The following is a 15,000-nucleotide window of genomic DNA, read 5'->3' on the forward strand; positions in this document are numbered from 1 at the left end:
TTTGGACGTTCAGGAGAATATCATGTCCCTCAAACAAGAACTAGAAGGTTAAAAATGTAAAAGGTGCTCATCGGCACAGCACGGCGTTTGTTTTCCACAGATAAGCATCTTTTTAAGGTATTAAAATGTACTTTGATTAAGTGTAATCAGATTACCGTCGTGTGTCTGCTGGAGGACCCGTACATAAATGTGAAGGTCACGGATCCAGCTCATTGGTTCTGTACAGAAACAAATAAACATGGAGCTCCAGCCTTTGCTCACTTTACAATCGAGAGTTTTTATGAACTCATAGTAGAATCTACTTTTGCATGTAGAACAAAGTTAATGATCGCTTCGCGTCGGTGAAGAGAAACAAGAAGATCTGCATCTTCCTGCCTGCTTATGTTTGCTTTTTTATTTCTCCTGTTTCTAAATGGCCCGCTCCGCTCAGAATCTCAAATTGATATCAAATTTAAAAACATATATATATATAAGAATTTGATGTCGCAATCCCATCCAGGGAGGAATTTGTATCAAATGTATGAGACTAAAGTATTTCCCTCCCAGACAGACTTTTTTTTTTTTTACTCTTTGACGCATAATTATATTATTTACTGAAATGTTTTATTGTTTTATTGATTATATTATTCTGAGGAAGTAGAAAATAAACCAAAGCAGAATCTCTGATCCACAAATGGCCGCGTGAAGAGAAACACGAGGAAGAGAATGGAAACTGTGTTCGTAAGCAGGAAGTGGGGAAGTTGTTGTTTTTGGTCTTCCTTGCAGGTGATTTGTTTGAATTCTTGTTCTGGTGCCGTTTCTGATGGATGTTCTGAGCCGTGACTGAGCCCGGAGGCTTCCTCACTGTTCTGTGTAGAGAACCTCTAACTCGCCTTCGCAGCTGTTCGCGTCAATAAAACTTTATGCATTTCTAGTCCTTTAGTTTGATCGGTCGGAGTCATTTCAGTTGGGTTTGTTTTAGTACTGTCAGCATAAGTTTACATCCGAGCTGATCCAGTTTTCTGCTTTCAGACAAAAGGAAACAACATCCGAGGAAGGTTTGCAATCATCAACTGTAACGACAGTTATGTACGGTTAATATTGTTTAGATAAATAAGTAATTGTATTTTGAGTTCGTGCTTTTATTTTGTTAACTGTTTCATAAGTTCGTGCTTTTATTTTGTTCACCTTGTAACCGGAAGCTGGAGAGAGGAGACGCTCGACCGAACGAGAGAGAACGACGGAAGAAACGGACTGATGTGATGTTCAGCATCGGCTGGTAAATGTGATTGTATCTGTGTAATAGTTGTATCTTAAGTATTTTCATGTTTATGGTTAAGTTGTATTTTTGAGTTATGTTTGAGTTATGAATGGTAACGGTTGAATGATGGTTAACTTTATTGTGTGTTGTTGTTTTTTATTATTCATAGCTCTTACGTTGGTCAAAATAAACTATTCAACCACCAGTTCTGGCCTTTCTAAATCGCCTGGATGCTACATCAACGTTAATATTTCCTGCCATGTGACACTGTGGCAGATCCTGAGGACATCCCATCATAAATATCGATCCATCCGCCTTGCCGACGTTAAGTTCAAATCAATGGTGGTATTTTGTAGGAGAGCTGAGCAGCCACTGATCGCTCCGTTCTCCTTAACACTAACACTTCTAATCCTAAACTGCTTTCATTATTATTCTTTTTTTATTTTACTTTACTCATTTCCATCCTGTGGAGGTGACAATCCCAGTCTTAATCCCAACTATCTGATTTAAATCTCTGGCCCCGCCTCCACTCCCCAGATTGCTTCTGTCCCAGGCTCTAATCTCAGCTCAACTCAGGGACACAGCTGGACTCTCACTCTGTCACCAGCAGAGGGACTAATTGCTAACAGGACGTGGGCTAGCTTCACCGTCAGAGGCTTTTTATTATTATTTCCTCCCCAGGACAACCAATCAGAAAAGGGCTCGAGGGATTAGTCCCTTTGGGGGATTAGTCGGCGAGTGTGTTGGACACAATGTAAGGAAAGCAAAGCAAACTGAAGACAGAGGAATGAATGATAAATGGCCGTTATCATTGTTGATTTGGTGAAATTTTGTCTTGCTGTTTATGCGTTGCCACGGTAACAGATCACTTTGTAAAGATTCAAGATTCAAGATTCAAGATACTTTATTGTCATTATGCGAGCATAATAAAATCGTGAGAAGGCCCACGGCTTAAGGCACACATCATAACATAAACTAAATTCTCTCTCTTAAGAAACAATATATATACACAGAGAGAATATATATACACACAGAGAGAGTGAGAATCACGGGCAGTAGTGCAGAATAGCAGCAGCAGCAACAGGACCGGCATAAAGCGTCCCAGATCGCTACGAGGGAACGACTGCTTTCACAGCTCGGGGGAAGAAGCTGTTCCTGAGCCTCGCTGTGCTGCTTCTTATCGTCCTGAACCGCCTCCCTGATGGGGGCGGGACAAACAAAGTCAAAAAGAGTTAAGGATTTCACAAATCTGCAAAATGCACGCCGCTGGAAATATTCTGTCTCCTGTGCTGAAGGAGGAATGACAAAGAAGGGATGGAACAAAGAGCGCCGTTGGTCTGCAGGGCAGAGAAGGCTGCACGCTTTACAGTGAAGTTTGGTCCACAATGTTTATTTTATACTGCTGTGGATTTTTGACTCTCTACCAAACTTCTGGAAAAAATACTTTAAAGTCACAACACTTGTGAATAATTCACAAATTCAGTTACAGTGAAAACTGCTGAGAGACACAAAAAAACGAAACTTTGCCAGAAAGCCTGAGTCGATTCCAACGGGATGCATCAACGAGGGCAGCATGCAGCCAATCACATCAAAGACATGCAGCCAATCACATCAAACACAAGCAGCCAATCGCATCAAACACATGCAGGTCTGCTCCTACCAGCATGCAGCCAATCACATCAAACACATGCAGCCAATCACATCAAACACAAGCAGGTCTGCTCCTACCAGCATGCAGCCAATCACATCAAACACATGCAGGTCTGCTCCTACCACATCAAACACATGCAGGTCTGCTCCTACCAGCATGCAGCCAATCACATCAAACACATGCAGGTCTGCTCCTACCACATCAAACACATGCAGGTCTGCTCCTACCAGCATGCAGCCAATCACATCAAACACAAGCAGGTCTGCTCCTACCACCATGCAGCCAATCACATCAAACACATGCAGGTCTGCTCCTACCAGCATGCAGCCAATCACATCAAACACAAGCAGCCAATCACATCAAACACATGCAGGTCTGCTCCTACCACATCAAACACATGCAGGTCTGCTCCTACCAGCATGCAGCCAATCACATCAAACACAAGCAGCCAATCACATCAAACACATGCAGGTCTGCTCCTACCACATCAAACACATGCAGGTCTGCTCCTACCACATCAAACACATGCAGGTCTGCTCCTACCACCATGCAGCCAATCACATCAAACACATGCAGTCTGTGAGCGTACTGCTAGCAGCTTCCTGATCAGCTCCACATGCTAAATGCCACATTGGTGGCGTTGCACATGGTGTGATGCTTAGCATGCTCTCCAGGCTCGTGTTCAGCTGCATTGCTGTGATGAGCTCAAGCTGCCTGCAGAGATTTGTTACTCTTGACTCCCGCATGAAGCACAATTGATCGTTTGCATCCAGACGCAAGTCTATTTCTACCGTTTGGTACATTTGTCTGGGATGTCCGACTCCAGGGGCTGCTGAGCTGCTTCCTCTGCCGGGATGAGCCGCTCATTGGATTATAACGTCTTAAAAATCGATTCGGGCTCACATTGGTCACAGTTGTAAACAGCTCACCAGCGCTATTGAGAGGAAATGTAAAGACTGAAACTGAGGGTTGTGAGAGTTCAGGCTGACCATAAGGCATGTGCCGAACTGAAATGAATACATGTGCCCGTCTTTTATCTAATTCATTAACTAATGTACATGTTTACGTTCATTTAATTTGTAAATTATGCATCCATCCATTTTATTCATCCTTCTTGCGGGTCACGGGTGTTGCTGGAGCCTATCCCACCTGACTATGGATGAGAGGCGGGGTACACCCCGGACGCGTCGCCAGACAAACACTCAAACTGACGGACCATTTGGAGCGACCAGTTCACCTACGCTGCGTGTTTTTGGAGGTCGGAGGAAACCAGCCTCACAGACACGGGGAGAACAAACTCTGCACAGATAGGAATTGAACCCGCACCCTTCTTGCTGTGAGGCAACAGTGCTACCCACTACACCATCATGCCACCCTAATCAAACTTTATTTAAAATAAAAAAATATATGTTTGTTTTTTTAATGTTTTTCTTGCCAAACCTGAAATTGTAAAACAGGGGTCCCCAAACTCCGCTTCCACATTTGGCCCTTTCCATAAAACATGAGTAGCCGGTGGGGGGTCAATAATGGTATGGGGCGCGTTTAAGAGGGGTCATTAATTCAATCTTTTGTTTCCTAAAAATTATTGATAGTGGAGAATATATTAATATTATTAAGAAAAGCATTCTTCCTTTGTTTGGGACAATTTTAATGATGATCACATACGAACGGAAAGTTAATGTTCCATTTCTTTTTTTGTAACGAACCCGGAAAGGGTTATTTAGTTATTTATTTTATTAATGGTGTTATTATTTATTTTATTAATAGTGTTATTATTTATTTTATTAATGGTGTTATTATTTATTTTATTAATAGTGTTATTATTTATTTTATTAATTGTGTTATTATTTATTGTATTAATAGTGTTATTATTTATTTTATTAATAGTGTTATTATTTATTTTATTAATAGTGTTATTATTTATATTATTAATAGTGTTATTATTTATTTTATTAATCGTGTTATTATTTATTTTATTAATAGTGTTATTATTTATTATTAATAGTGTTGTTATTTATATTATTAATAGTGTTATTATTTATTTTATTAATAGTGTTATTATTTATTTTATTAATAGTGTTATTATTTATATTATTAATAGTGTTATTATTTATTATTAATAGTGTTATTATTTATATTATTAATAGTGTTATTATTTATATTATTAATAGCGTTATTATTTATTATTAATCGTGTTATTATTTATATTATTAATAGTGTTATTGTTTATTTTATTAATAGTGTTATTATTTATTTTATTAATGGTGTTATTATTTATTTCCTGACTTTATTGGTTATTTGGTGGCTGTCTGGAAAACAATAAATGTTGAGGCGCCCCTCCCATCGTCACACTCTTCCTGTACGAACTGACCCCCCATCAGAATAGGGAGACGTTATGTGGCCCCCACAGGAAACAGTTTGGGGACCCCCGCTGTAAAACATCAAGCACCATTTTCATTGAGATTAATTATGCAGCCACTTGTTTCGATGTGATTTATTATTAAACAAGTCAATGCATTAAAATGGTCATTCTCTTCCTGTATATTATGTGTAATTAAAACTGTACGGTAATAAAATTCCACGAAAAAGACTGAGGGAAGAAAAGGGCACCTCTTCATCTTCTGTAACTCTGCTCGGCCTGCAGCGGTGACCTTCACGCTCCAGTTCTAACGGCTCTTAAAACACATTCAGGTCGTAACTAAAACTGAACATCCCAGACAATAAGCGTACCCATCCTTTATGTTCGGAAGCAAATCCGTATCCTTAGCTGATAACGAATCATTCTAATCCTCAGGAGAGCTGAAACTAAAAGCGCAAACGGGGAAAACGAGCGAAATAACGCTGACGTTTCAGGCAGGAAAGCGCGGAGCGATGATTTGTTTACAGCGGAAGTCGCTACGCTACGCTTCTTCTTCTACCATTTCCGGTGCTTTTGGTCAAACTGCGCATGTCAGAATATTCTGTTCCGATCAAAAGTGTGATGCATGAACACGCAAATCCTAATCGGATCGGATCTTTAGGGTCCGTGAACACGGCGCATCGGATCACAAGTTTACTCTGAACTCTGATCGGAATAAAGACACGTTGTCCGTGTAAACGCTCCTACTGCTGCCACTATCTGGTAAAATGTGCACATGTTGTCCAAGGAAAGAGAGAGAGTTCAGAGAAGCCTCAGCAGAAGACGAGGTCTTCACGCTGAGTCCCTCCCCATGAAGCTCAAATCTCATCACAAACCATCATCCCGACGACTGCACGGTGTTTCCAACCTCCAAGCGTTGGATCAGACAACAAACATCTTCAAGTCACAAGTCTGGTTGATTTTTATCAGTCATTTTCTTAATTGCTCCATCCGGGTCCGGATCGACTGGAAAAAACTCACAGAAAAAACTCCTCACAGAAAGGTCCCAGGCTGGATTAGAACCTGCAACCTTCCTGCTGTGAGGCAGTAGTGCTGCTTACTTTGCTGTTTACACTCTCTGCTACCACGACCCGAAGGTCACGACCTGTTCTGCCCGGTTGTGTTTATTCAACACAGAAATCTATCTTGTACAACATTAAAAATATATACAGCTCCTCAGATCAGGCTGTACATAGCTGAGGCATACTGTCTCTCTCTCTCTCTCTCTCTCTCTCTCTCACACACACACACACACACACATAAAGAGACTATCTAACAAATCTACGTTGGCGTTCAACCGTTCCCCACAGAGACCAGATAAAAATGGCCGCACTGCATTTTGGATTCTCGGAACGTTAATTGTTGGACGATGAAAATGCAACAATTAAGCGACTCAAGTCTTAATATTCCACCCAAGGAAAGTTTTTACACTTCCTTTTTATGGTTTTCCATTAAGCAGGCATCTTTTTGAAATTTTGCAAACAATGGAGTCACAAAATGAGTCAAAGAAAATGCAACAATGTTACAAATGAGAGAAAAGTGTTTAAAATTAAGCCAAAAGTTACTCATAATTTTCTGAGTTGTTGAAGCCTCTGTCATCTCATCTGGGTCCCATCTGCACTTCCACAAAGCGCCAGCAGGAGGACACTCACTACGTCCATGTCTCTTCTCCTGGGTCGTCCTCTAGCCCTGTCCTTTGCATCGTCCTCCCCAACACCAGCCACTCATGTCCTCACTCACTACGTCCATGTCTCTTCTCCTGGGTCGTCCTCTAGCCCTGTCCTTTGCATCGTCCTCCCCAACACCAGCCACTCTCATGTCCTCCCTCACTACGTCCATGTCTCTTCTCCTGGGTCGTCCTCTAGTCCTGTCCTTTGCATCGTCCTCCCCAACACCAGCCACTCTCATGTCCTCCCTCACTACGTCCATGTCTCTTCTCCTGGGTCGTCCTCTAGCCCTGTCCTTTGCATCGTCCTCCCCAACACCAGCCACTCTCATGTCCTCCTCACTACGTCCATGTCTCTTCTCCTGGGTCGTCCTCTAGTCCTGTCCTTTGCATCGTCCTCCCCAACACCAGCCACTCTCATGTCCTCCCTCACTACGTCCATGTCTCTTCTCCTCTCTTGTCTACCTCTTCCCTGAAAGCCACACAACACTCTTCGTTCTTTAGTCTCCACCACTTTGTCCTCTTGTCTGCCTTCATCCTCCTCCTCTTCCTCACCAGCAGCCTATGCTGGCTGGCTACACTCTCTCCTACCTTACAGTCACCAACCTCCTTTAAACTGCTCCGTCTACTCAAGATGTCCTCCTGTGTGCTCCTCCCTCCACTCTTGTAGGTCACTCTATGTTCAAGATTCAAGATTCAAGATACTTTATTATCATTATGCGAACATAATAAAATCGTGAGAAGGCCCACGGCTTAAGGCACACATCATAACATAAACTAAATTCTCTCTCTTAAGAAACAATATATATACACAGAGAGAGTGTGAATCAGGCAGTAGTGCAGAATAGCAACAGCAGCAACAGGACCGGCATAAAGTGTCCCAGATCGCTACGAGGGAACGACTGCTTTCACAGCTCGGGGGAAGAAGCTGTTCCTGAGCCTCGCTGTGCTGCTTCTTATTGTCCTGAACCGCCTCCCTGATGGGGGCGGGACAAACAGTCTGTGGCCCGGGTGGGTGGGGTCTGTGGGCGGGACAAACAGTCTGTGGCCCGGGTGGGTGGGGTCTGTGGGCGGGACAAACAGTCTGTGGCCCGGGTGGGTGGGGTCTGTGGGCGGGACAAACAGTCTGTGGCCCGGGTGGGTGGGGTCTGTGGGCGGGACAAACAGTCTGTGGCCCGGGTGGGTGGGGTCTGTGGCGATGCGTCTGGCCCTCCTCTGGACTCTGGAGGTGTAGACAGAGTCCAGATCAGGCAGACGGTGACCCACAATCCCCTGAGCTGTCCTCACCTCTTATTTCCTAGTGCTCTTAATTTGATCAACATCCTTCTCTTTCTGAGTTCCTGCAGTCTCTCTAGCTATAATCCCGGCATCTACAGTCTCTGGAAGACACAGGCAGCGTCCTCCAGCCACGGAGCCAAACAGTTTGGACTCGTTGCAGCAGGGTCCAGGTTCTAGGTCACTTCCTGACACTGAGGATGGTCATCTGTAGACACTCCCCCTTCAGAGCCACCAGGTCTGTCTTATAGGTGCTTGTCTTGGCTCCATCGGCATAAACAGCAACCTGCTTCTTTGCTGACAGCGGCGTTTCCATCGTCACGGAGCCCCCATTTAGGATGTCGGCATGCGATGGCGAGGAGGAGGAGCCCCGGCTGCAAGCGGAAGGCAATAAAGCCGAAAGCACCCGGCCAACATCATTCCTCGCCCCTTCATTCACAAAGCAGTACAAAATGGGATCAGCGACACAGTTGAGGCTGGTCAGAGCCAGGGCCACATGGTACGATGCAAATAGAGTCTCCTCTGAGCCGCAGTCACACGGCTTCCTTAAAAACATGACGCTCCGTACCAGGAGAAGGATGTGGTACGGTCCAAAGCAGAACCAAACGATCAGGAGCAGACTCAAAGCCAGCCTCTGGATTTTGGCCTTTTCCTCACGCTCTGTGGAGACGTTGCAGCGCACCGCTGCAAGGATGCCGCGGTAGGCGACGAGCATCGCTGTCCACGGAGCGAGGAAGCCCAACAGCGTTCTGTAGAGGTTCATTCCAGCCACCCAGTCCTGCATGGGGTACTTCTCAAAGCAGAAGGTGTGGTTGAAGCGATCCTGGAAGAGCTCATCGTGAAACAGAGGAGCAGAGTTGGCGACAATCTCAATGATCCACACGATGGCGCTGAGCAGGACGGCTGCAGGAGGAAGGAGAAGCGACATCAGACGCCTTTCAGCCGGGACAAAAAAAGAGTCGAATAATCAATAAGCTAGGATATCTTGAACCAACCAATCATTTATTTATACAAAATGAAACCTTAAAATTAGTTGATTGGTTGGTTGAAAATTAAAATATTGGTGATTCTTCATAGAGTGAAAAATAACAATATCCCAAAGTGTATAAATGACTTGTTCAAATGAAGGGAAACCCGCTATAATCTGAGGTGTGTTTATGTTCGACGTTAAATTAAGGTGTGTTTCTGTTCTTGGAGTGAAACTGTGGAATGAGTTATCTGATGATTTAAAACAATGTATTTCATTATCAAAATTCAAAACATGTCTCAAGTGTCAAATAATTAATTCATATAAAAAGTGTGCATAAATAATCATTTGATATGTAAAGCCGATCTAATAATTGTATGTATTATAGGATAGGCTACAATAAGCATTGCTTCTGCCTATTCCTTTTTGATTGTAATAAATTATTTCATTTAAGTTTTAGGTTTGATGATGATGATGATAATTAGTTTTATTTTGGTTGTCAGATTGACACCAACAGTCATTAACTTTAATCAGGATTTACTTACTTCAACAAACAGTAAACCTGGCATTTCAAAGTTTCACTCCACCCGGTGGGAGCATTTCCATCCAGAAGGATTTTTGTCATGCTTGAAAATAAAAAATGCTGAATTCAATCATTTTCCATTTTGGAACTTTGATGTGACTGCATCAATTAGGACATTTGTTTTACAAACACAGGATATGGTGTTATTACCCAAAGTGCACTGGACTCTGCACGGCAGGGGCATCCTCATCCCTGAGCCAAACGTGTCTGACTGCATACCGGAATGGGACTGGATGTTACAATCCTTTTCACCTTGCTAAATGGGTAGGGATTATAGTCATCACAGGGCAGGATAGAAGGGGCTAAGGGTTTCATTGGGGTCATCAGGTGGGCACCCTCCATCATAGGTGTTTCACTGAACAGGCCCACGACACCTCAAGAGGGCTCAGCAGCAACACCTGGCGTCCCGGGTGTGCCCCCCTCTGCCTTACCCCCTTCTATACCCCCTGATGTTGTCTCTGTCATTTTGGAGCCCAGCTGTTGTCTCTTCTCCTGATCCAGAGCCACTGGCTTGCTCGTTCAGCAGCACTGGACAGGGCTGTGATGATTTACCGTTGGGCCTGGCCCCGGATTCCCATGCCTCTGAGGAGACTAGTAGCAGTCCTGCCCACAAAGCCTCTGCAGCCCACTTCTACAGGGAGGACTGTGGTCTTCCAGCCCCGTTGTTCAGCATCCGCTGCCAGCTCAGCATACCGAAGCTTCTTGCGCTCAAAGGCCTCGCCTATATTATCCTCCCATGGCACTGTGAGCTCTATGATGTAAACACTTCGAATTGAGGTAGACCACAACACAAGATCTGGCCTGAGGTTGGTCGTGGCGATCTCCACTGGAAAGCAGAGTCTCTGCTCCAGATCAACAAGGAGCCTCCAGTCCCGTGCTGCTCCCGTCTGTCCTACCTCTGATTTTGGAATACATCTCTTTTGTTGTTTCTCCCCTTCACGGACAAAATGTCCTGATGATGTAAGATGGGTGGAAAGGGGGGGCAGGGCATTGACAACCATTCTTCTATTCTCCAGTGCAGCTGCCAGACACTTCAGGACTTGATTGTGCCTCCAGGTGTAACGGCCTTGTGTAAGGCTTGTCTTGCAGCCAACTAGAATGTGCTTCAAGTTTGCTGGAGATGGACAGAGGGGGCATGTAGGATCTTCTCCGTACCATTGGTTGAGGTTCTGTGGTGATGGTAGCACATCATATGTCGCTCGCAGGATAAAGCTGGTTCGATAAGCTTCCATGTCCCACATCTCTCTCCAAGAGAGCTTGCGCTTCTCGACATCTTCCCAACGCATCCATTGACCTTGCTTTCCTTGTGAGACAGCCTTTGCACACCTTGCAGCCTGCTCCTCTCGGCGAACCTCCTCGACCACCAGCCCACGTCGCTGAGCTGGAGATGCCTTGCACCAGGATGGTTTACTCTCCTCTAGGCCAATGCCTCCTCTTCCCATTTGCACGTGGCCAACAATATCCCGGTGCTTAAGGGCTGATTTAGCCTGGTGTATAGCTACAGTTGGAGTCCACTTCCTCCCAGTTGCAATTGCAGGAGCGGTTTGAGCTACACAGGGGTCTCGAGAATCTGTCAGCATCATCTCCAGCCTGACTTTGCTGCTCTTGTATTCCTCTGTGAGGCTACATAGAGGAAGCTCCAGGATGCCTCTACCATACAGTGCTATGTTGGTAAGGCACCTGGGAAGCCCAAGCCATTTCCTGGCAAAAGAGCTGATGACCCTCTCCAGCTTCTCAACCTTCGAGCACGGTACCTCATAAATCAGCCGAGGTATGAGACCAAACTGAAGACACCAAAGCTTCAGCCTGCCAGGGAGCATGGTCCTGTCAATGCTCTGAAGACCGCTGATGGCATCCCGTCTAAGCTGCTCCACTTGAACCATATCCTTAAGGATTGCGTCGTACCAACGCCCGAGGCTCTTGATTGGCTTCTCTAACACAGTTGGTATGGGCTCCTCGCCGATGTTAAAGCGCTGGTCTGATAGCTTCCCTTTCACCACAGATAAGCTCCTGGACTTGCTCGGTTTAAACCTCATCCGGGCCCATTCGATGTTCTCCTGCAACTTCCTCAGCAGCCTTCTTGTGCATGGAATGATTGAAGTTAGAGTGGTCATATCATCCATGTATGCCCTAATGGGCGGGAGGCGCAAGCCTGGTTTTAGCCGCTCTCCTCCCACCACCCATCGAGATGCACGGATAATGACTTCCATGGCCATGGTGAAGACGAGTGGGGAAATGGTGCATCCTGCCATGATGCCCACCTCCAGATGCTGCCAAGCTGTGGTGTACTCTGCTGTTGACAGGCATATCTGCACATCTCGGAAGTAGGCCCTGACGAGGGCAGTGATAACATCTGGAACTTGAAAATAGCTAAATGCCGACCGTAAGATGTTGTGTGGAACCGAGCCAAAGGCATTGGCCAAATCAAGGAAAACAACATGGAGGTCTCTTCCATCCCTTTTTGCAGCCTGGACTTGGTGCCATATCATGCTCAGGTGCTCCATGCACCCGGGAAAGCCTGGCATCCCCGCTTTCTGCACAGATGTGTCAATGAAGTTGTTCACTTCCAGATAGTTAGTCAGCCTGTGAGCCACTACACTGAAGAAGATTTGACCCTCTACATTCAGGAGACTGATTTGGCGGAACTGGCTAATATCCGTAGAGTCCTTTTCCTTTGGGATCAGGATGCTCCCTGCCCTTCGCCAGGCTGTTGGTATCGTCTGCTTCAGCCATACCAGCCTCATCAGTCGCCATCGGAAACGCAGGACATCTGGTGCATACTTATAGAGTCTGTATGGCACCCCGTTGAGCCCGGGGGAGGATGCTGCTCTTGCTCGGCGTACAGTTCTTTCTACTTCACTCCACTTGGGAGGGCTGACGTCTAGCTGATGTTTTGGAGGATGTAACGGTGGCATGTCATGTGGTAGCGAGACCTGTTCATGTCGGCGGCTGTCGGAGTATATATGTGATAGGTGGGCTTCGAGGTCTTCCCTTGTTGTTTGGAGGCTTCCATTTTTCTCCTTCGTGAACAGACCCTTTACAAACTTGAAAGGGTCTTTGAAGAAGTTAGCTCTTGCCAATTCCTTCTTTCTACGCCTCTTTCTCAGGTTTTCAGCTCTCCTCAGTACGGCTAGCCGGTTCTTACTTTCTGCCTGCAGCACGTTTATGCCCTCCTTCTCTTCCTCTGTGGTTTTCCTCCACTGTTTCTTCAGCTGCCTTCTTTCTTTAACCAGTCGAATTATTTCCTGCTGTCTCCTGGATTGAATAGGGATGGATGGTGTTTTCTTCCTTTTGCTTGCAGCTCCGAAGCGTTCAGCTCCGTAGTTGTAAATGAGCTCTCCCATTCTATCCAGTTTCTTCACTGCATTTCCACGAAGCTGCTCCAACAGCAATATGAGGTCTGTGTTGACTGTTTCCCATACCTTTTTATCACAGGATTTTGGCCAGTTAATGGGTGACTTCCGCTCCTGGGTCTTCGTTTCTGTTGCATGATGCTGTATGCTAGGCTCATGGTACTCTGCTGTGCTTGATTCCTCCTCCTCTTGGACAGGGGGATTGATGTCCTGCGGACTGTGGTTTACGTCCTGCCGCTGAACTTCACTTGACTGACTCGACTTGCTTCTTAAGAAGTAGTGGTCGATGCGAGATCCCTGCGCCACTTTCTTCAAACATTTTTTCCCTGCCTTGATGTATCTTTAGGCCTGCAGCAGATGTAACCTTTGCCCAGCCACAAATGCAACTCTGGAGCGTTTTTCCTGGAGTAGATGTTGTTTTCTCAGGTAAAGTGCTGATCATCATTTTCCTTGTCGAGTTCGTTCCAGGGTCAATTACCGTGTGGTCTGCCATTGAATCATCTTCCGCCCCCGCTCTCGCTGATTCTAGGGGTATTTTCTTATTTAGATTTTTCGTAGCCAATATTGGGTGGGATATGTGCACTACAGTGCCATACCCCTCCCACCACAGGGAGCTAGCCTGTGGCAGGCCCGGCGGGGTCTTTCCCTCCTGTCTGCAGTCTTTCCAAGCTGTCACAAGGTCTTTCCCTAGTTGCCAGCTGATCTTTAATATACTGTATATTTGGGACAATATTTGTTTGTGGCGGGTATTAAAGCCACGTGGCGATCAGGTCACACTATAATTTGGTCTATGCTGGACTTGAACCAATTGAGCTGGCCCAAAGGTTTCTGGCAGTGGTGGGATTTAAACCCATCACTGCCAGAAGAGACTGGAGCCTCACTCTAGCACCTTAGACCGCTCAGCCACTCTGCCTATTGCTGAAATGAAGTCATTCAATTTGATGTAATGTAATGTAATATAATGTAATTTAATTCAATGTAATAGAATAGAATAGAATAGAAAGCAGTATTGTCATTGCATAGTGGATATACAACGAGATTAGGAGCGCTGCTCCGTTTGGTGCTCAGGTACAACACAAAATACAAGTAATAGAAGAAGAAAACACAAAGGTGATAAGCAGTGCATGCAGAGAGATTGCTCAGTCCTTTGCATTTAGTACCTGCATACATTAGCTGTTGTACATGAGGTCGGGGAGACCTCATGTACAACAGCAACAAACATTGTTTACCTTCACATTACAAATTACACATGGTGAGTAGTTCTATTGTTTAGTACGCATGGTGAGTAGTTCTATTGTTTAGTACACACGGTGAGTAGTTCTATTGTTTAGTACGCATGGTGAGTAGTTCTATTGTTTAGTACGCATGGTGAGTAGTTCTATTGTTTAGTACACACGGTGAGTAGTTCTATTGTTTAGTACACATGGTGAGTAGTATTCCTGTTTAGTACACATGGTGAGTAGTTCTATTGTTTAGTACACATGGTGAGTAGTTGTATAGTCCTGGTTGTTGTTCTGATGGCTCTCGGTATAAAACTGTCCCTGAGTCTGTTGGTCCTGCTCTTGTTCAGCCTGTAGCGCCACCCTGAGGGCAACAGGTTGAACAAGGTGTGTCCAGGGTGGGAGGAGTCTCTGACAATGTTTGTAGCTCTGCTGAGGTAGCGAGAGCTGGAGATACAGTCCAGGGGGGGCAGAGAGCAGCCGGTGATACAGTCCAGGGGGGGGGGGCAGAGAGCAGCCGGTGATACAGTCCAGGGGGGGGGGGGGGCAGAGAGCAGCCGGTGATACACCGTGATGCAGTACTACACCGTGATGCAGTATCACACCGTGATGCAGTACCACACCGTGATGCACTACCACACCGTGAT

General features: G+C 45.4%; 1 protein-coding gene across 1 annotated transcript in view; it reads right to left on the reverse strand.

Moving 5' to 3' along the window:
• Positions 1 to 8,411: 8,411 nt before the first annotated feature.
• Positions 8,412 to 15,000, reverse strand: part of LOC137916732 (G-protein coupled receptor 4-like) — an 11,555-nt gene continuing 4,966 nt past the window's right edge. The window contains exon 3 of the mRNA XM_068759701.1: positions 8,412 to 9,133. Coding sequence (XP_068615802.1) covers positions 8,412 to 9,133 — 722 coding nt within the window. The remainder of the gene's footprint in view (positions 9,134 to 15,000) is intronic.

The sequence above is a fragment of the Brachionichthys hirsutus genome, unplaced genomic scaffold (assembly GCF_040956055.1).
Source record: "Brachionichthys hirsutus isolate HB-005 unplaced genomic scaffold, CSIRO-AGI_Bhir_v1 contig_1022, whole genome shotgun sequence".
Lineage (NCBI taxonomy): Eukaryota > Metazoa > Chordata > Actinopteri > Lophiiformes > Brachionichthyidae > Brachionichthys > Brachionichthys hirsutus.